The following is a 23,046-nucleotide window of genomic DNA, read 5'->3' on the forward strand; positions in this document are numbered from 1 at the left end:
ATTAGACTCTGAAGTAGTTACTTAATAGTCCAGGTTATATTCTACTGCTCTTTCAGGGGGAACAGTTACTTCAGTGATACCTGGGATTTACTTAAGACTCCCGGTACCCTTCTGAATATCCGTCATCTCTTCAAATATACTGTCAACTCAGTACAGTCTGACTGACTTTAAGGCATTTTGCCAGGTATTCAAAGGCTTATTTGTTCCATCAGCTGTTTCTTGAAATAATCCTAGCGCAGCTTATTGTTACACAGTAGAACTTACATAAAGCCCTCAATTGCTTTTCTGTATGAATGTGATGTTTTCCAAGAACTCAGAAAAGAACCTTATCCAGCTGAATAACTGATGAAAGACAGACGGACAGATGAGGAAAATAAGGTCCAGAGGTAAATACTAAGGCAACTTCCCCAACATCGAGCTATTTACCAGAATAGGTTTCCCTCTGCATTTTCCATCCCACTTTGATTTTCTTTTTCATGATCATGAAGGTATGTAAAGATGCCCACAGCAAGAGACAAAAAGACATGAGTTCATTCTTCATTTTATTTGCATGTCCCACAATGACATCCCAAATACTGAATTCAAATGACAAACTGCAGTTCCTCGGTGTTAGCGCTAATTTATGGTAACAATCATTTCTTTTAAGTATTTGTCTTATTTTACCTTTCATTTTAAATTGCAAACTGAAGTATATATTTACATGTTTATACACAAATAGCCCCAAAAACAAATTAATCTCGAGTCTGGTCCAAGAGTGTCCACTTTAGAAGTGGTGGCATACTATATACATCCTCTTCCAAGTCTTCAGACTTGGTGAGTTCCCAACATTTGTTCGCAAATGGTTCCCCTTGGAGCTTAATAAACCAAGTGCTTCATTTCTGAGTAAATCAGAGGAACTATCACAGAACATGCTCTGTACAATATAGCACCACTACTGAAAATGGCTCGGGGTTTTGTAATCCAAGGTTCTGATTTAAAGCAAAAATAGATGGCATAGGCTGCAACGGCAAAGAAGTGTCCAATTAAAACTAGAGGATTAGGAGACAATCTGTAATAGGAAAAAATACAGACATACATTAGTGAGGCCCAGAAGTTAAACCCGACTCATAAAGAGGTTCCAGTTATATCATCTATAAAGGTAAATGCACACTCTGCACCCTAGAGGACTTTACAAGCATGTGTCTGCCTGCTAAGAGGCAAATAATTTTTTTCTTACAAGAAATTAAGACTTTATCCTTGTCAGAGAAGCCAGTAACTTCTCACTTACATAAACTGTATATTGTGAGCGGTTTTCTTTTACTAAATCTTGAGATCCCAGTCTGAAGCAGCCTGGCCTGTTGAATCTAGATTTGTCAAAAGATACCAGTGTTGACATTCAGACTGCAGATGAGGAGAAAAATCTTAAAGAATTTCATTTGCAGACTTTGCAAGAATAACGCTTCATCTGTCTGCACCGTCAGAACTGTCACTGAGTCTCATACATCCCACACATCAGTCGAATTAAATTTTAAATATAAACTTCTCTATTATTCATGGGTCCCACAGATCAGATGATGTGGATAAACCTACAGGCAAAAAACAAGCTTCCATGCTGATCGAGGATTTTTAGCCTCACCTACTGCCAACTTAGAATTAACACTGTTTCCTGGAAGTAAAATGCAGGACTAAAAATACTGCCTTTTTCCTTTCTCTGGACCAGGTTTTCATTGGGGTACTAATGGGTAATAAAATGACAAAATGCATAAGGAGGAGAGATTTGCAGTAACTCATGAACTGTACAGTCCTAAGAAAATGTGGAATGTTTGTTTCCGCTGTGTCATCAAAAACAACTTACACAGAAAGCAGCCCAACTGGACCAGCAACACATTTTCCACCAAGTTTGAAATAAAGAAAACAGGCTTTCCTTAGTTGCTGTAGGGAATCTAAAATGAAATTTAAAAATTACTCTCAATCAAAATAGTCACACATTTATGTTGGGTGCTAATGACATGTCAGAAAAAATGAAGATGCAACATATATCACACCTTACAGATAACTTCTAAAACATCCTGGCATTTCAACAACCCAAGATTTCTTTTAAATTTCATAATTAACATTACACATAGTAATTTAAATATGAATAAATTTTTTCCTGCTAGGAAATAATTACTAAACACATAGGTCTCAGAAGTTAGAGTTGTTTAAAAGCTATTTCCTTGATTATGCTGTAAAGTCATTAAATGATGTAAAATATTTTGTAAACTTAATCTTACAAAAACAATTCTAGAAACCAAATTCCTAGTCTCTAAGATGCCAAACCCATATCTCTGAGCAGTAAAATATCAAATAAAAAGAATAGCTATGACAGTAAATACTACTAATGCCTGTATCTGTAGTGTTTTATATTTTTCAATAACTCATTAAACCCTCACAACATATATAATCACTCAATCAAATTTTTAATAGTATAATTAATCAATATGTCTTCTCAGGTATGCCTAGATTTTTCTTTACAAAATATAAAAAAGGATACAAATAGGTAAACTTTTATTCCAATTAAAGCTCATTCCTCCTCCAATGTTTCACAACTTTTTTTATGTTGTTTTGTCAGCAGATTCAAATTCATAATGTAAGAAACTCAACAGCATGGAAAGAAGAGCTTAAAAAAAAATCCAAACTTAGTTCTTTTCTTTTTATTTGCCCAACCAGCCATTGTAGCTTTCATGCCAGAGAGCGAGAGACTTGATTGGCAAATCACAACCAGTGAGTTGTTTTTTCCTTTTAGCGACAATGCTGGGTAGAGAGGCTGCAGAAACACTGGTACTAGATCATCTTTTGTCATCAGATGACCAGTGCATGGATCACTAGGGCCTCGGCCATGTCACAGAAATAGCTTTGTTGTAAATATCTGAAGTAAGGGGATTCAAGTTACATTTATTCTTGAAAACCTAAAGGCGTGGTTTCACTGACCTACTATTAGCTAATTTGTACACGGCTGCGGTGGGGAGATGGCACAGGTGCCTTTTCCTCCATTTCTAACACTGCTTCTGCTCAGCCCTGTTTTCTTTAACATAACCCTTCCACCATAGGGCAACAAAAACAAAAATGTGGGGATATCTCATCTGAGTGAAAGGTGGATGCCTTCAGCTGCTGTGTATTTTCATAGGAGGTAAAATCTAAGCTTGCTATAAAACTCATATTCATTTTACAAAATACTACTTTGAAAAGAAATTGAAACTAGTGTTGAGGAACAAAAAGCATAACAACTATATTGCCTTTTAATTCACGGCCAGAAAGATTTCCCATCACAGTCTTACACATGTGGGGATCTGCATGATCTGATCTGGCCCAGAGGAGTTAATTACTGAGGGACTGCTCTTGAGGTTGTCCAAGGGAAGACAGCAGCCTTCCACACAAAGTGGTGGATACATGATGATCAGAAGCTAAAAATCTTGCTGAGGGAGGGAGTTAAAAAGGACTACCAACTTGGAAGTTAGCAAACTCAGGAAACATTTCTGTTTCTGGCCTAATCGCTAACTTTTTTGTAGATAAGTTCACTTCCTGTACTAAAAGTCTGCAATTCAGTAATGTTCAACTAGAAATAGCTACACTTACCATCTGTGGCAGAAAATAATTCATGAAGAGCCTGAGCAAGGATATTCACAACAAAGGAATGAGACATTTTTCTTGTCCAATAGAATGATTTTTTAGCCTAAAAAAGGAAAAGACCACTTATTATATGGGAAGAGGGAGGGAGGGAGGGAGGGAGGAAAGACTGTTTATAATCCCCTAAACTGATACTTACCCTAAGGACTATCTACAAGTAGTTATGCCTTGTTTACCATTTACACACCAAAAAAAAAAAAATCTCCAGAGCAATGAGTTACATCTCTAAAGCTAAGTGGCCCATGTAATCCAATGTCCCATAATATCCGGATACAGAAATTCTAGAAGGGTCATAGGTTACAAGTCAGGTTCTTAAGCCTGAACAAGACTGCCTAAGAATCGTTACTAAGGATCCAGCTCCTAGGTACAGATCGCCCCTTCAAAGCCCCATTCCACTTAAGCCCCAGAAATAAATCTATTTTGAGACATTTTTGTGAAAGAATAACTTAGTATCTTACCTGGAAAATGGCTGCATCATCGTAAAGGTCTGGGATGCCCTTTAGCAATTTTCTCCATATTTTTATATCTTTTAAAACAACAGTCATTCCTCCTCCAGTAAGAGGATGCCTCATATTATGTGCATCTCCCAAAAGAAGAACACCTATAAAAAGAGGATTTAGATCATGACATCATCCTGGAGCATCCCTTAAGACCAAAAAAGACGACTCTGTTCATTCATAAACACTGTAAATGTGAGCTAGTATATTAGAACGTGAAAATACAAGGGACTAAATCATGAGTAAAATTTGTTCAGATACAAATTCAAGAGTTAATTTAATATTTATTGGGTACCTAATATGTGCCAGACACTGGAGTTACAGTGAGAACATGGTCACTTGTCCTCAATAAACTCACATGTGAATCTCAAGTTAAGTCAAGCAATGTCAAAGTATTCATAAGATCTCTTCCATGAATAAACAAAAGGACCTATGTATAGGCAGCCAGGAAAAAAAAAAGCAAGTCTTCTACAAGGGAAAAAAAATCAAGAGGTCTTTGACATTTCATAGCAATATTCGCTTCCCTGTAATTCGCAATATTATAGGGAAATGTCTGTACAGTTCTGAGGGAAAGAAAGCAGACCCCAGGAAGATCAGACCCAGCCACACTGTAGTTCAAGTTAAAAGGCAACAATAAAAGAGAATGAAATATTGCCATTTGCAGCAACACAGATGACCCTAGAGATTATCATCTTAAATGAAGTAAGTCAGACAGAGAAAGACAAATGTCCTATTATCACTTACATGTGATACCTAAAAAAAGACACAAATTTTATTTATAAACCAGAAATAGACTCACAGACATAGAAAACAAACTACGGTTACCAAAGGGAAGAGGTAGGGTATGGGTAAATTATTAGTTTGGGATTAACAGATACACAGTACTATATATAAAACAGATAAACAGCAAGGACCTACTGTATAGCACAGGGAACTATATATATTCAATTTCTTGTAATAAGCTACAATGGAAAAGAATCTGAAAATATATGTGTATGTATAACTGAATTGCTTTGCTGTACACCTGCAACTAACATTGTAAATCAACTACACTTCAATAAAAAATTAAATTAAAAAATTGAAAAGCAATAGGCAGATATTGCAAAGCCATCAGAAGTTAATTTAGGAGAATAAGCCTTGATTGAATCCTATCTGAAAATAAGGGCCTGAATCAAGCCTGCAGAAGCAGCTCTGCAGTTTGACTCCTCACCTCCTGCCCAGGCTGCTCACTCTTAACATTCCCAGTCCGTTGTCAGCCTGACTAGTGACCTATGACTTAGAGGGACATTTACACAAAGCATTTATTTCGTCTGTGAGAAAAATAGACAACCGTAGTAACTGTGGTAAGGTGGCAGAATTATGGATACTTTTTTCTATAATGTCACAATATATTACATTTCTAACTAATTATAGAATATAAATTTATAAAAAGGCAGCTTCTAAATATTAATCCAAATTTTTTATGTATCACTCTAACACCTTTCCTACAGACTCTAACCAGCTTTTACTCCTTCTCCATGGACCATTCCCAGTCCCACCAGTTAGCATACGCTCCCACAGCACGCTGTTTGTATCAGCTTGGCATTGGCTCCATTCTGCTGTGCCGTATAGTTTATTCATATGACCGGTAGTTTATGATGCATGTGCTTCCGTAGCAAACTACGGTTGTTTATGTTCAGGAACCACAGTACATCGACAGCTCCTGTTCAGACCTCTTCTCGGGGCTCCACACTCATGTTTTAAATGCGGCTCCGCACAGCTCCACTCAAATGCCCTCCCAGAACTTCACACCCACCAGGTCCAAAAGTGAACTGATCATCTACCCACACTTCCCTAAACCTACACTTTTTCCTACATTTCCAATGTCAGCAAATAGCTGGCAAAATTATCTAAGCCTGAAACCTAGACTCCATCAAGAGATCTCTCTCTGTCTTACTACACTCCATCACTGTTTTGTGCATTCTACATCCTAGCTATCACCCAAATCCGTTCCCTCTCTTCCATTTTTACTGCCACACCCTAGTTCAGGACTTTCATCACCATCACCTTTCATCCACCAGAGAAACACAAATCAAAATCACAGTGAGGTAGCATGTCACACCTACTAGGACGGCTATGAGCAAAAAGACAGGTAACAGATGTTGTAAAGAATGTGAGGAAACTGGAACCCTCGTACATTGTTAATGGAAATTTAAGAAAGGTCGGCCCCTTTTAAAACAGTTTGGCAGTTCCTCAAAGCATTAAACCGAGAGGAACCATAGGATCCTGCAATTCTATTCTTAGGTATATGCTCAAGAAAAACGAAAATAAATGTCCACAAAACAACTCATACACAGGTACGAACCAAAAGTGGGAACAACCCAAATGTCTATCGTCTGATGAATGAATAGTCAAAATGCAGTCTATCCACACGTGGGCCGTCATTTGGCCGTAATAGCAAGTGAGGGACTGATACATGTTACAGCGTGGATGAACCTTCAAGAAGCCAGTTACAAAGCGTCCCACACTGCATGATTCCACTTACAGGAAATATCCAGCATAGGCAAATCTATAGAGACTTTCTAGGCTCATGGTTGCCTGGGGGTTGGGAGGAAATGAGGAGTGACTGCTCATGGGTACAGGGTTTCTTTCTGGCCTGATAAAAATGTTCTAAAATTGACTGTGGTGATGGTTGCACAGACTTACGAATATACTCAGAACTAATACACTTTAATTGGGTGAACCATGATTTGTGAATTATAACTCAATAAAGCTATTATAAAAAAGAACTTTTCAATGACTTTCCATTGTCTATAGGATTAAAACTACCCTTTAAATAAATATCTTACCTTTCTGCCACTCTGACACCTATCCTATGCTCCAGCCATAGGACACTCCTTGAGTTCACTTAAGTGCCATGGTTTCCCGGTCCTCCTGGCTTCTGTAGATGTTCCACCTACTTGGAAGCCCCTCATCACACTGTCCTGTTGAATTCCCACTCACCCTTCATGCCCCAAGTATCCCCAGCTTATTCCCAGAGCAATGTCTTCCCTAATAGCCCTTCCCAGTTCACAAGCTCCCCTCTGCCCTGCACCCCACTTCTCAGTGAATCGGGGACACCACAAGTGGGATTATTACAGCATTTATCAGCAGGGTTCTGAAATCACCTGTCTCTAGCTCTCACTAGAACAGTGCCTTCTCTAAATTAAGAACTATATTTAATTAACTGTTGTAACTCCAATAACTAGAACAGTGACTTACATAAGCTTAATATTAAATGAGAGATACCACAAAACTACTGTTGGTATTAGTAACAAGTCAGCCCACAACCATCAGTTCTCGGCACCACGTGTTATCCCCTAGGAGTGTCAGCTGAACCACACGCGTCATCTGGCATTTCCCTCACCAGATCAATCCAATAAAACAATACCTCGTTTGTTTGCTGGTGAAGAAGGGAGGAAGCTTGCTGGCATAGATCTCAAACGAGAATTCTGTGTGGCTTCTAGGAACGGTTCTTTCAGGTGGTCTGTAATAAAGCCCGCCCCAACAAAGAAATGGTTTATAACACTCCAATTTCAAATGATCACATTTTGTTATCAAGCAGAAACAAATACTATAAATCTGTTACGGTTGTTACATACATCCTTTGTGAAAAAATAATTATTTTATTAATAAATTTTTCACTAAGTACCTACTTACTCATGCTAAGGGATGACTAAGGAATCTAGGAGAAAATTAATGTAAGTAGATGCACATTAGAGCTGGATGACCAAAAAAACTAAAGGAAGAGCGAAACAAACCCCGATGAGACGAGACAGGGAGAAAAACCACCCACCTCACGTCCAAACGTTAACAGGTGCCATAAATTTAACATCTAATTTACTGTCACCACCATATTCTATAATAACAGATGAAATAAACCCCCAGTTCACAAACAGCGGGAGGGCATGCACAGTGGGAATAGGGTAAGATGTGGAGAGCACTGCCTTTCTGAGCTTCAGTTTCTTCATCTAGAAATGAAATGGTTGGATTAGCTCATCCCTGAGATACCTCCCTGTTTTAAAGTTTTGTGCTTCCACGTGTATAGAAAATGAACTTCCTTTTCATACAATTCCCACTGTAATCCGAGGATACAGGGGTACAGTGCCTATGTGGAAAGTTCTCCCTCCCTACGGTGAGCAGAACTTCTATAACCTGACTAAGAACATAAACCTACAAATGGTCTTCCTCCTGATCACAGGGCAGTCTGCTCCAACTAAGCTCTAGGTTAGGAAAAAAACTACAGTGAAAGGAAACATGCCAAAAATAGTTTCCCTTTGGAGAAGCTAAGTAACCTCTCTGAATCTTTGTTCCCTCATCTGTAAAATGGGGATAATGATAATGCCCACCTCACAGGGTGGTTTTGTAGATTAAATTATGTGTGTAAAGCACCTCTTATATAGTAGACATTCAATAAATGACTCTACAAGAACCAAGCACAAAAAGTAATTAAGAGAGATTTCAAGAATTCATAGAACTCAGACTGCTATCCAGCCTATCTTAAAAAACACCATATATGCCAACATTAGTAATTATTCAGAAAACTATGCTTCAATTACTACTCTGAAAAAATATAATGAAACTATTTTTTTTACTTGGAGCTTTTTTTATGTACTAGTTTAAATAGTTTATTCAGCTCTAGCGAATCTGACCGGCTAGATGCATTTTTCACCTGCCATCCTTATCTACGGCCTAATTTAGACAAAGCTTTAGTGAGAACTGGAGATAAAGAGCCTTCTGTGAGTCTTGCTTGCAGACTGTAGATTACAATGGGAGTGCAATCCTATTTCTTACCAGGTAATTGTGGGTAAATGTTTTCAGTCATGTATTCTCTTAAATCTCTTGGCATTTCTCCTCGAATGTCAACAAGCACTCGCGTTTTATTAGGTGAAATCTGGTAGAGGAGAACTGGATTCGAATTCACTAAAACAAGCTCGGCATGATTGGCTTTAAACTGTGGTGCATTCTAGAAAAATAAGTAAAATATTTTAATCATTTTCAAATTTCAAGTTGCTTTTATTGTTCTGGAATTGCATTCCTACCTACCTCCATAAGAAAGCCAACAAAATGAGAGGACACGGAAACTTTATTGGGGATCATCAGGTTTTTCCTGAACTTGGAAAAAAGCCCATCTGCAACAACAGTCAACGGAGCGTGGAGTTCCTACAACATAAGCAAAGGCTCACGTCAGCTAAATGTTCAGAAACACAGTGAAAGGCCATTCCTTTAAAATGTACATGAACAAACTGACATATATGATGGGCATTACAGAGGGTATGTGGAGATACTGGCACTGACGGGGCTCTTATGGGGGCGGAAGTTACTGCAGGACCAGTCTTCAGAGACACTTCAGAGACGCTTCCTCCTGAGTCCGGGAGGATCACCATCCTTCAAGGCTCTGCCACCCAAATGATCTGGGATTAAGCTACTTTGAGAGACAATGGGGGGAACTACTACAAAAGCAGCACAGGCCATAGAAGACTGAATCTCATTGCAAATTCCAAGGACTAACCACATCCTTTTATTCTAGAATTTTCTAACTTCTCATAGTGCTTTCAGTCCTTGGCTAGGGCTCAGAAGAATTTTTGTACACATGAACGTATGTATTTATATTACCTTGCAATCACCCCCACTAGAGTGTAATTTCTAGGGGGCAGTGACCCTATGGAGCAGCCCCGAAGAGTCAACAGACAAGCCTTCGACTCTTTCTCCTTTTACTAAATCAACATGAGCAAATACTGGAAACTGTTTTATTCTGTTACCTCCCTAGAAATTCTCTTTCTTATTTAAACAATAGTTCATTTTATCCTAATCATTTCTTTTATGCTGAATCCTTCCTTTTTGCATCTTCCAGTTCCCCTCTGCATCTCTGTTAGGGTACACTTCTCATTTCAGTTTTTAATAGTTAACATCAGGGTGTTTGTTTCCAAAGTTACTTATACAGCATTCTGAGGTGCTCCAAAGAGCAATGTGCTGCAATCTGTCACAGAGGGCTTACAGAGATCTCAGCCCATTTGATTAATAATAAATCAGTAAGCCTAGTTTTATAAAGGAATAGGAGAAAAAGAAAAAAATCTTAGGAAAAACTGGTATTTGATATATCTCACCTTAGTATCTCCAGTTTCTTTATCTCTGTACTGAACTCCTATCACAGCATCATCTTCTTCTAGTAACTGTAGCGCAATGCCTTCAATAAACTTTGTACTGAAAGATAAATAGAGATAAATTCTCTAGTAGTGCAACTGAACAATTTAAATAAGGAATGAAAAATTTCCTTTTTTCCTCATCTCCAGTTTACCCACATAAACTGGACACACATGTACATAGAAAAAGGTCTGAATGACAAAAAGCAAAAACATCATTAATGGGTTTTAGAATTATGTGTGGTTTTTATTTTCTAATTTCTTAAAACTGAATACATAATACTAAATGTAATGATTTTTAACAGCATTTTAAAAAGTAACATGGGATTTTTATCTGAATTCATTAAAAAAAAAAATACACACAGAAAAACATTACATAACCACACAAATCCAGATACAGATCTGGAGGTTAGCCACCAAATTATTCAGAGTAGTTAGTTCTAGTTAGAAGGATCGTGGCTAATTTTTACAATTTTCTTTATATTTCTGAATATCTTTCCATTTTCTATAATGAACATATTCTACTTCCACAGATATCAAGTCCTTTCAGTTCTAGGAACAATCCACTTACTTCTTCACTTGCTTTATCAACACTTAAGCCTTTGCCAGTGACATGACGGTTCTCATGTTTAAAACTTCCTTAACTATAGTATATAAGGCTAGAGGCAAATAATTAGTTAGTAATTGAGAGAAGAAGCCCTTTAAAAATTGTGAATCACTATATTGTACATCTGTAACTTATAAAATACTATACATCAACTATAACTGGAAAAAAAAAAAAGCCAGTCCTATCAGCTAGGTCCTTAGTATGAATGGAAGAGGGATATTCTCTTAAAGTCCTCTGTCCTGACTTTTAATAGAAAGCGCCATGACAACAAACCCCAGCTCCCAAATGGGCACACGTGTACTTAAATCTTAATTATAACAACTACACCCTCTAAATTCTAACCACATAAAAAAAATCACACCATTGATTTAGTCAAAGGAAAATTCTCAATTGTTCTGTCATTCAAAGGAAAATTATCTATATGATATTCTTAAAGGCACTGAAAATCTACCATTCTTTGAACTTAGGTATTAGTGTAATAGCTAGGTTCTGGCCCATACCCAAACACTTATGAAAATTTGTAAAACAGTATTTGTACAAAGGCCAAGTTTAAATGTGCTTCTTCAACATACATGAGAAGCTGTAGTCTTACTTGGGTTCTGCCATAGCTGCTTTCCGGAGACTCATGATGAATCTTCCATGATGGAAAGCTCTTCCACTCTGCACGTGATTGTCTTCCGCCAGAGGGAAAGGAATCTGAACCTCTGATTTGTTTTCCACATCATGAATTATGTAGCCACTTACAACCTGGGCATCAATACCTTCCACTGTATCTGCAAAACAATTCAGTTCAAAAAAAAAATCAGTCCTGTAATATGCCCAGACTTACAGCAGGTACCAAGAAGACACGGAAGCACTGCAAGTGAGCTTCTGTCTTCATCCAGCTAGACTGGACAATAATACTGTTTCAGAAATCCTAATGCTTCTGGGAGACAACAGCCTCAGCAAATTTGTAATACCACAAAAGATTAATATTTATATACAAACTTTACTCATTAAAATCCTTAAGAAAAATATTAAGATCCTAAAAATAATGGGCAAAAAAGTACATGGATGATTCATATTAAGCAACAGAAACATTGAACATATCAGGGAAACTGTTCAAACTTGATAAAAAAAAAATCAATGCAATAAAACTGAAACAGTAAGACACCAAATCTATCAAAACTGCTGGTGAGATGATAAAATGGATCAATTTATGTATTACTGGTCATATTGTAAAGTAATATTTTAGAAAGTAAATACAGCAATAATTATCAAGAACCACAAAGAAGGCAGCATCTTTTGATGTAATAATCATAGTCTTGGAATCCATCTAAGATATTCATCCTAAAGATGTAATTCTCATTTTTAACAATAAAAGCTATATGCAAAAATAAGTTCACTACTGTGTCACCTCTAATAAAGAATAACTGTAAATAACCTAAATGTTAATCTAAGTTAGAAAAGTGAAGTATATTATTAAGTATCAATTGAGAAAATGCTATGCATGGGTTTAAAATTACAATGATGAAGAATGGTTAAGAGTACTGGAAATATGTTTATGTTACGTGAAAAAGTGGACTTTAACGTATCAAAATAGTCATATAATACATACTTAGATACATTAAAATAAGATATACTAAGATGAAGGACATTAAAATAATTTCATTTCTGGGGGGCTGGGTACAGCTCAGTGGTAGAGCACAATACTTAGTGCACATGAGGTCCTGGGTTCAATCCCCAGTACCTCCATTAAAAAATAATAAAAATAATTTCATTTCTGATGAAAGGAAAACTTTGTAATAGTTTTATCACATGTCTATGCTACAATCAAAATAAATTAGGTTTCTGATATGCTTTTTAATTACACTTAGAATACAGTCAGAGACAAGCTGAATGAATATTTAATCACACATCTAACCTAAGATCAAAGTAAGTTAGTTTTTTGGTATGGTTTCTTCATTATCCCAGTTAAAATTCAGTCAAAGAAAAGTACACTGACATCCTAAAAGCTGCCAATTAGCAGTGCATTCAGTCTGGAACTCGGCAAACTGCCAATCTTTACTGGCCTAAATGTTTGAAGCCCACCTAGTGTTTCTACTTTTGTATTTGTATTTTCTATTTGTCTAGCTACTGAGACAAACTTGTTTTTCTTAATCCACAATTGTATCATGGAAGAACTTTAAATGCTAAAATCGGCCAATTTAGAACACACCAGAAAATGTAAAAAGTATACAATGGTAGCAGAGTAAAATTTTCCCTTGGGTAAATTATCTTCAGACAAGTATACAAATAAGGTCTAATTTAAGATTCCTTGAAACAATCCTCTCTCTCTCTCTCCCCCTCCCTTCTTCCCTCCCTCTCAACTGTATTGATGAAATCATATATGACAGACTTTGGCTCTTACTTTCTTAAGCAGACAGGAAGATGATGCCCTAAACCTCAATGAAATTCATGCTTCACAAATACTAGACAGTTAATAACTCTGAAGACAGTGACATGACTTAGGGGTGTCACTATCAATCATCAAATTCCAATATTAGACTACTGGTCAACATATCAGATTAAACTGACATGGAAAATACTCTTCCACATTAAAAATTGAAAAGGTGCTTCTATAAAAAGGTAAGCTAAAAAAAATTAAAATTAAAAAAATTTTTAAAAAAACAATCCCAATACCTCCATTTAAAAAAAAGGCAAGTTAAAAACAAAAACAACAAAGAAACAAAAACCAAAAACCTGTATAAGCTAAAAAAAAAAAAGCAATTTCAAAGTCAAACCAGTGAGCAAGCTTTAAAAGAAATAGCATAAGGATACCAGACTCACAAGCCTGAAGGCTGGAGTTTTAAGCCACTCCTGGATAGGAGGTAAGGGGGCCCTGACATGTGAGGGATGCTGGAACTGAGAACCATACGTACCTTTCTTGTCAATATACTAGAAACCAGAAAACCTCAATTCAGCGCCCTGAGGCATGGCATGGAAGTAAGCCATCTACCTCTGGGTGGAGCCACCCTTAAGAAATCCAAACATAACTTTGTGCCGTGACCTGGTATGAAGTCTGAACCTCATAATGTGTTTACAGTACATTATGAAATGGGTATCATTTATGAAAGTCCAAGTAGAAACCAGAGTCAAGGAATAAATATAACAAAAGACAGACAAGATTTATGACACTTAATTCAATTACATTTAAGACTCAACTGAATGGAGAACACACTTCATTCACAGACAGGAAGTCCAAGTCAATTTTTCTAAAACTGAGCTATACATTTAGCACTATTTCAGTTACAATCTTGATAGGGTTTGTTTTCACGGAAATCGAAATCTAATTCTAAATTATATACAGAAAATCTAATTCTAAATTATATATGGCCAAGAAAAGCCAAGATAATCCTAAAGAAAATGAGGTGGGGAGGAAGTTCCCCACTAGGTATCAACACCACAAAGATACAGCATTTAAATTATAATATGTTAATTTTAAGAGTTCTAGATATTAAGCTTAAGCCAAAAGGCAATCAATTCACGTATTAAAAACCCACACTCCAGGACAGGTCAGTTGGTATTAAAAGTGTACACTCCAAAAAGTCACTATTTCAAGGGCTTCTATTCTCCATCTCACCACACCTGAGGGGGAGCAGACAGCATAATGAACGTTCAAAAGGACTCCTAATTATGATAATAAAGGTATGCGTGCCATTTTAGCCATGTGGACTGGCTACAATGCCTCAGCCGCTCTCCTCACATCTTGCAGGAACTACATCTAAGACTTGTTGCCACAGCCTTGGAGATGTCCCCTAAGGCTAGATTTCTAAACGCTTCTACATCCAGTCATTAGTCCATTAGTCGGAGGGCATTTCCAGTTGCCTGATGTTCAACGACAAAGGGAACAAAGGCCTGTCTCCTGATACCCTCACACCTGCTGCCAGGAACCTCTGATGGGAGATGGTGGCTGGGAACTTAGAAGGACAGAGATGGGACCTCCCTTCTTCTAAAGCACCGCTCCACTTGGAGCAGGGTGCTGCAGTCTTTGCTTTTCCTCCTCACCTGCTCCTTCTCAGTCCTTTTTTGGCTCCTGCTCACCTCACTGGTCTCCGTACATCAGAGCACCCGAGAGGCCGTCCTGGGCCTCTTCTTGGCAATGTCTTGTCTCATTTAGATACTAGGACTCCGCTCTTTCTCTCACACCCGATCCATCAGCAAGTCCTACCTTCCAAATATGTTCCCAGAACTTGACCGCTTCCCCCACCTCTACTGATGTCACCCTGTTTCAAGCCATCACCTCTCACTGATTCTGCAGTAACCTCCTAGCAGGTCTCCCAGCTTCTGACTTGCTGCTTGATGATCTCTTCTTTTCTCTTCACAATAACAAGGACATTTTAAAATATTTCTATATATCTATGTATGTATATACATGACTGGGACATTGTACACCAGAAATTGACATATTGTAATTGACTGTACTTCAATTAAAAAATTAAAATAAAATAATACTTCTAATCATATTTCTAAAATGTGAAATTTAATGAGTCCTCTTCTGACGATTCTTCAGTGGCTTCCCTTTGGAGTAAAAGCCAAATCCGTATGATGGGCTACCATGGAATCCAGCCCCCATTATCCATCTGACCTTTTCGCTAACTTGCACCGCTCTAGTCAACACGATTCTTCCCGCTTACTCTCCAAAGAGGCCAGGCTCACTTCTTCCACCAGGCTTTTCCCCTTGATACACTCTCTGCCTGGAGAGATACACTTTTCACCCAGATACCCCTGGAGCTGCTTCCTCACCTCCCTCAAATGTCATCTTCTCAGTCAGACTTTCCCTTCCCCCAAGAGTAGTTTTCTAGTCTCAAATTTTATCTCCTACTCACTTTAGTCTCTGTTTTGACTCCACTGAAACATGTTGTCAATGTCACGCAACCTCCAAATGGCCAAATGCAATGGCCCTTTCTCTAGACTCATCCTACCTGACCCTTCATTACTTCATTAGCAAACCATCACAGCACTCCTTTCCTTTCTTGACATGGACCCATTCCCTCCTACTAGAAACATTTTCCTCTCTTGGATCAAGTGCCACCCAACTCTTCCAGCTCTCTTCTGCCATTCTTCCAGCTCCATCTCAGTCTCTTTTGCAGGCTTCTCTTCTACCCAATCTTTAAATGTCAGTTTCCCAGGACGGTTTATTCTGTCTTTTCTTTTTGCTCCCTGCAAACTCTGCTTAGATGGTCTCAAGTCATTGCTGTGGCTTTTAAGTACTACAAATAATGCTGACATTTCTGAAACGTCTAACTCCAGACAGCTCAAACCACTCCTCTGCACTCTGGATCAGCACTCTGGATCAACTTAACATCTTCACTTGGCTATCTCAATAGGTCCCCCAAGTTCCCCCCAAATGCCTCTTCATCCTCTTATCAGCAAATGGTACCACCATCTACCAGCTGTTCAAATCAAAACCTAGGAATCTTTTTTAAGATCGCCTCTTCCTCATATTTCACACTGATCCTTTAGTAAGTCATGCCATTCCTGCCTCTTAATTTTCTCAAGACTCTGTCCACTTCTCTTTAACCCTCCGCTACCTTGCTGGTCAAAAACACCATCAACTGTCAGTTGGACTTAGCAATGAGATCCCACTAGACTCCCTGCATCAACTCTTGCTACCCACCCCCAACCCCACCACAACCTTATAGTTTATTCACCACACAATATCCACATATTCTCTTAAGACAGCATTCATAAACTGCAGGGTGACTCAATGGTAAATTGTGAAATGAATTTTGAGTATGAATTGTATACTTGGGTAAAAGCATAATCAGTATTTAAAAAGTAAAATAAATTTCAGTCAGATTTATGTTTGTATATAGGTCCTGAGTCAGGATACAAGATGCGTCTGTCATTGTAAATATCTGTAAAAGGCATTTACAGAGGCGTCAACAGGACAGACTCCACCGCCTACAAAGTCCTGCATTACCTGGCAGCTGCCTACCTCCCCAGCCTGAATTTCAAGTTTCTCCTTTCCCCATTACCCAACACTTTCTGGCTACATTGGCCTCCTTTTCAGTTTGCTGAATAAAAAGGATTATCTATGAGACAAGGACTCTTAAGTGTTTGTCCATTTTATAGATGAGGAAACTAATACACAGGAGATTAAGTAGCTTAGCCAAGGCTTTTTAAATGCCTCAGCTGGTACTTAAATCCTAAACTGCTTCAAATCCAAGCAATCTAGTGCCAGAATCACCACTGGTAATTACTACAGCATACTGCCTTACCCCATATACCAAGCAAGCTCTTTCTCAATTCACAGCCTGGGTCTATTTTGTACTCTGATCCTCAAGAGCAGACAGTTGATCAGTCTTGCTCACCAGTATATTCTTGGTACCCAGTAGAGCACAACATACTGAGATCGGCTGGGACCTGGGAACTTGTGCTGCAGTGCTTGCAACTGGACAAATATCTCCTTGAGCAACAGAACACAAGGAAACTATAAGGGACTAAAAATAACTGCATACAGGCACAAATTATGAACAATAAGACAAAAAAAGACCAAAAACCCAAATGTCACTTCCGAGGTGTCAGGAGCAAAAGCAGGGTAATGCGCGTGATCCCTGCACACAGCCTCACAGGGCAGTGCGGGGGGGACCACCTAAGCCACCCCTCTGGCCCCACCCCATTTAAGGGACCAGCTCACCCCCACTCAGAGAAGTCTTCCCCCTCAGAGAGTGAGCAAGGGAAACTGTTACTTGTTCTCGCTCCCTCATGCTACAGCATGGGTCCCAATAAAGCCTTGATTGAATTTCTTGTCTGGCCTCTTATCAATTTCTATTGATTTAGGAGTCCAGGAACTCTGGTTAGTAAAAATATAAAGCATACAGTGAATAAGTATTTCCTAAGTGAAGAGTATTTAAAAAGCATTGGTTTAACGGATAAATGATGATTAAATATAAGCGTATTTTCTACTGGTACATAATATTCACCTGTAGTTCCCTTCACCTTTTGCTAAATTTCATGCCCTCCTTCTAGTTTTCCAGTCCTTAATTTTGACCATTACAATTTTTCAGCCACTTCATTGTATCTCACTAAGGCTACTTCTGTCAACTCATACTAAGGGCTTTATTTTCTCCTTCGCTCTCATCTGCAGGCAAATTTGCTGGTAAATGAGTATAGTAACTTTTACACATGAAAATAAAATGAAATACCTTTTCACCAGCCACAGGATAGTCTAATGTGAAGAGTGTTTGCTTATACCACATAACTGGTAAAAATCAATATGAACTTACCTTCAAGACCAAGGTCTTTAAGGACATTATAACCACCTGGCTGCAGAAATTCTCCAACTATCCTGTCGGGCTCCTTTAAATCTCTCTCAATTACTGTCACCTTTCTTCCATCTCTGGAAAGCACTGCTGCTAAGGCAGAGCCAAGGACTCCAGATCCCACAATGATAACTTCTGGATCATTTTGAGAAGATACCAACGTAGATGCAGCTGCTCCTATTAAGGTTGTTTCTGAAATATTGGTTCCTTTTTTGCACTGTTAAAAAAAAAAAAAGTGAATTATGTAGCCACATTTGTTATCCTTAAATCATGCTACTACTATAGACACACTGGACTTCTGCACCTTAGGTAAAAACTACACCAGAAACGTTATCAAATCAAATGAACCATTACATTTTAAAACCCAATCAAATATAAAAAGCAATGATACCAAAATATTGCTAAGCAAAAATGTATAATAATATCCTAATAAAATTAAATATATATTCCATCTCCCAAATATACTCTAGAAAATGCTTCACACATTTAGAAATCCATACCAGGCCAAACAGAAAAAATGTTTACAAGGGGCTTCAAAGGCTTATAGGGAAAATTTTATCATTGATTAGCCAATTCTTCAAATATACACTGAGCATCTATTGTACGCAAATCATGTACAACTTCTGATATGACTTCATGTTGCAAACTATTTAGCACCTTTTAGGTATTTCCACTATTCATCTTTATTTTCTCCCTCTGAATCTTCATCTGAAAAATCTATTTTAATCTAAAATCACTTTTATACAACAAAAAGACTATCAAATCCTGGCTACTGACCTATTAATTGAGAATTATTCAACTTAAAAATTCCAAAGAACAACTAACTCATTCTGTCCCTTGTGATTCGACCTGTTCACAGTTTATTCCTTAACATAAAGAACATATTTAATTTATCCCTCCCCCCCCCCATCCTGATACTCTTCACAGAGCCTGGACAAACTAATGGCCTTCCAGTTTAGGAATAAGGACAAACATTAAACCTATCATAGTTAGGCTGACAGTAAACACCTTAACTTTGATTATAAGATGAAAAAGTCCTGTTTTGAGAGATTTCTGCTCATCAAGAGTAACAGTGCCTGTTGGGTTTTTTTTAAATGAATTAATTCAATGTTGTAATAAGTATTTTTTCTTGGCATGTGGATTCACAAATATGAACACATCTCAGATACAGAACTTCAAGGAACCATCTTGAGTTCTCTGACCTTAGCATTAGGGCAAGACTAAATGCCACTGTGAAGGGGTTTTAATAAAAGACCTCAGGCAAAAAATGAAGGAGATAAAACCGAAAATCCTTTAGAATTTTAATTCTCTGTGATTCTAATATTCATTCAGCCTCTAGAATCGACCAGGGCCTTGTCCATTCTACTTTTTATAATTTCTCTTAGAGAAATTAGCTTTTCACAATTTCCTAATGGCCAGCACAACTGACTATATTTCAATTACTGTTCTGAGAGCAAGATAAACCCCTTTTGTCATCTTAGCCAATTTTTATTAGATTTTCTCCCTAAGATTCCCCTGCTGAGTACACACACACAATCACACACACACAATCCTGGAAGGGGAACTCTGGAGGAAGTTGTATCTTTCAGAGCCTTGTCAGTAGATGAAGCACTAATGGGAACTTAGTACTCAATCTACCAACTATCTACTCAGTCTACCAACTCCCTGGTATTTAGGAAACAAGCCGAAAGCCTGAGGCATTCCCAAAGTGGAACCAATATTGACTGCTGGTAATTCAATTTCCTACCCTCAAATTTCCCTACTCCACATGGTGTAATGGCCACCTAGACTAACGATCTCGAGGGACATTCTCAGACAACACCACCAAGGATTTCAAATTGAGAATTAAAGACTTCCTCTCCCTCCTTTCCCATCGCGCCAACCCACACCCACCCAATCACTGAATTCAGCACTCCTGTGACGGTTCCTAACAGATGGAGACTGCCTTTAGACTAATGTGAACAGCTGCTACTTACCAGTTATGAATTAGGCATTTTGCAAACATTAAATTAAGCATTCAATTTCCTAACTACCAGCAAGGCTCGTGCCCTCCTCATCTAACAGAAGAGATACCAGATTTTTTCAGAAACTTAAGCAATTTGCCAAAGCTCCGACAGTCAGAAGGGGTGGAGCAATACTTCTAAACCAAGTTCTCTTCTGTACTCCTTGCAAATCTGTCCTGCAGATACAGTAAAAATGATGTGAATCTAGAACCCCCGAAGAGTGTATTACCTTGTAGGCCACACATCTGAACTTCACGTCACCATCACCCCTTACCTGGCCCACTGCTGTAGTCTCTGCCCCAATCCCCCTGCTCCCACTCTTGTGCTCTTGCGATCCAGTCTCCACACAGTAACTTAAATTCTCTTTTTACAAAGGAAATATCCAACATCATTATTTCCCTATTTAGAATCCTCCAGTGCTCTTGGGAAAAAGTATAAACACCCATTGCCAAGAGACCCTAAATATTCTGGCCTCAACATAAATTAACTGTAAACATTAATTTTTCATTTGACTACGACACTGATTTACTCAAGGCATTTTTACTCTACCAGCTTTTTAAATTGTTCTGCTATTTCCCCCAGGCAGTCATCACTTCTTATAATCGGTGGACTTACCTGAAGCCAGTTTCTTTCTTCGCAGGTTCAAATACAATCCTTACCCAAGGATTTAAATAAAACTTATTTTCATCACAGAAAGTGATTCTGTACTACTGATTCTACCATTTCATCTTTCATAATCAAATCAACATTCATAATCAACTCAATTTCATTTAGCAGTGGCTCCACCAACATTAAATGAAACAAAGGTTTTCAATCATTCCTAAGAGTGTCAAGGATGTAGCCAGTCAAGAACTTAAAAAAAAAAAAATAAGAAGCATGAGGTGTACTCGAGTATCTAAACGGCTGCCCTTCCTCTTTTAAAGAAGAAAATTTACATTTGAGTGACCCCAATGCTAATTTTAATATAAGACATTCATTTGCTTTGTTTGAATTCAACCTACCCTCCTAGACCCGAGCTGCTCTTTATTTTCTGATCCAGTGGGGGATTTGGCCCAGAAGAAGCCAATGAAAGGTAAGGCTGACAGAATGTCCGAGAAGACGGCAAACTGGGAGCCGCTCTGCCGCCGCCCGGGGAGGGCCCAGCTCCGGGAGCGGCAGCGGTAGGAGAGCACCAGCCCCAGAGAAAGGAACACCAGCATGCACAGCAGGAGCTCCTTGTTGGCCAGAGAGACGAAGTCTCCGCATTTCTTATAAAAATAGGTGAAAGTGGCAATGCCCAGAAAAGTCCACATGGTTTAAAGGCTTCTTCGGTGACTCCGGGTCAATGTCGAGATCCTTCTTTTGGCTGTTGTTCTTGTAGGGTTTTGGTGCTTAGATATTCTCCCCAAAATGTGTTGCCAAACAGCACGAGGAACCAGCCAGGGTCCAGTAAATACCGTCAAAGGATTGCGATACAATCAGACTAATTTACTAAGTCATATAAAGTTAGTAGTATAAAAGTATCTGAACCGCGGAAAGTTGTCCAGGATTTAAAAAGCAGTATTTAAAAATCGCCTGCTCCAACAGCTCCCGATCAGACTCTCCTCTTTCAAGCAATCCATCTATTTCCCTTTCTTTGTTTGGGGAGGGGGGTGTCCTGGGGGTTACTGCAGGTGATGTTTTAAATTTTAATGTTGGTTCGTCGTGCTGTGAAAATTGTTGTCTCACCCGCAGCAGGTGCCCCTTCAGAAGAACAGGAGGACAAAAAACAAAGAAATATCTTACGCTGGGAAAAATATCTTATATAAAAAAATATCTTAACGCCTCCGACAGTGATAGCGGGCCGGATCGGAAAGCACGAGGGCTGCGGGCGGCGCCGAGTGAGAGTCCCCTCCAGCCCGGGACCACCGCGCTCAGGGAGTAACCCCGGGGCTGCCTTCTCCCACCAAAGACGGCCTCGGATTCGAGACTGCAGCTCCGGGGCAGGGAAGCGCAGGCCGCACCTCGAGACTTCCTCCTCACCGCGCCTCCCGAAGCACCAGCCCCCGAACCTTCCAGCCGGCGAACGGCAGTTCCCAGAGAGCTCACCCCGACGGCCTCCTCACCAGCATCCCCCGCTGGTAGCGGCTGCAGTCCCAGCGCGGTGCTTCCGCCGTAACCAGAGTAACCGCCTGGCGCCCTCGCTGTTCGCGGGCCCCGAGCACCTCAGCCGCCCGTGGGTTGGCCCAGGCGATGGACCAGAGGGCGGGGCCCCGCCACCGTCACCGCCCACCCGCGCCGCCAGCCAATGAGCGCGCGCACCGCGCGGTAGGCCGAGATGGCGCTATGCCGCGTTTGGCCAATCGCAGGCGGCGCGGCCTGGGCGGTGACGCCCGGAGAGGCGCTGGGACGAGGTTGCGTGGTGTGGGGTGGGGGCGTGGGGAAGGAGGGGCGTGGGGATGGGGGCCCGGCGGCCAGGTGGGCGGGTGGGAAAGGGTGGCTGGTTCCCGACCGAGAGGGGCTGAAAAAGATCGTGCCCTAAGTGTCGCGGTCCCAGCCGCTGGGAACCTACCCGCGCCGAGGTGGAGCCAGTTCGGAGGAAACCCCTGCGGGGATATCCTCCTGCTAATGCCGGAATGTTTCCATTCATTCCGCTAGCGTTTACTGAACGCTTACTACCTGCCCGGCCCTGGAGATGAATCAGACAGCCATCTGTCCTGTGCCTACTGTATGTAGGGGACGCTAGAAAGAGCTACAGGTGCATACAGAATGTGACTTTCCAGCTGAATGGGTAGGAAGACGTTTACCAGAAGGAGGAGGAGGGATGTGCCAGGCGTTCCCATCCTTCACCCCACCAAATTGCACTTGTTACTGTGCCCAGGCTAAAGA

General features: G+C 39.6%; 1 protein-coding gene across 4 annotated transcripts; it reads right to left on the reverse strand.

The window, feature by feature from the left end:
• Positions 1-525: 525 nt before the first annotated feature.
• SQLE (squalene epoxidase) lies at positions 526-22,412 on the reverse strand. Of its 4 annotated transcripts, none has more exons than XM_031439612.2 (12): positions 22,267-22,412; positions 21,201-21,921; positions 18,161-18,413; positions 11,503-11,683; positions 10,268-10,364; positions 9,207-9,323; positions 8,955-9,126; positions 7,552-7,647; positions 4,104-4,246; positions 3,595-3,691; positions 1,835-1,922; positions 526-1,048 (listed from the first exon to the last, which is right to left on the reverse strand). In XM_031439612.2, exons 2-12 carry the CDS (start codon positions 21,489-21,491, stop codon positions 856-858), a joined length of 1,728 nt encoding a protein of 575 aa, XP_031295472.1. In that variant the 5' UTR covers positions 21,492-21,921; positions 22,267-22,412; the 3' UTR covers positions 526-855. The 4 variants fall into 4 exon arrangements, with proteins under 4 accessions (XP_031295472.1, XP_031295473.1, XP_064332921.1 ...); XM_031439613.2 differs by having other exon boundaries at positions 22,230-22,383; XM_064476851.1 differs by having other exon boundaries at positions 22,284-22,373.
• Between the last annotated feature and the right edge of the window lie 634 nt (positions 22,413-23,046).

This window comes from Camelus dromedarius, chromosome 20, assembly GCF_036321535.1.
Source record: "Camelus dromedarius isolate mCamDro1 chromosome 20, mCamDro1.pat, whole genome shotgun sequence".
Lineage (NCBI taxonomy): Eukaryota > Metazoa > Chordata > Mammalia > Artiodactyla > Camelidae > Camelus > Camelus dromedarius.

Excerpts from the sequence above, each read along its gene's own strand:
- SQLE (XM_031439612.2), bottom strand. The coding sequence starts at position 21,491 with ATGTGGACTTTTCTGGGCATTGCCACTTTCACCTATTTTTATAAGAAA. Across the intron at positions 3,692-4,103 it reads ATGATGCAGCCATTTTCCAG|GCTAAAAAATCATTCTATTG; the intron begins GTAAGATACTAA and ends TTCCTTTTTTAG. Across the intron at positions 1,923-3,594 it reads ATTATTTTCTGCCACAGATG|ATTCCCTACAGCAACTAAGG; the intron begins GTAAGTGTAGCT and ends ATTTCATTTTAG.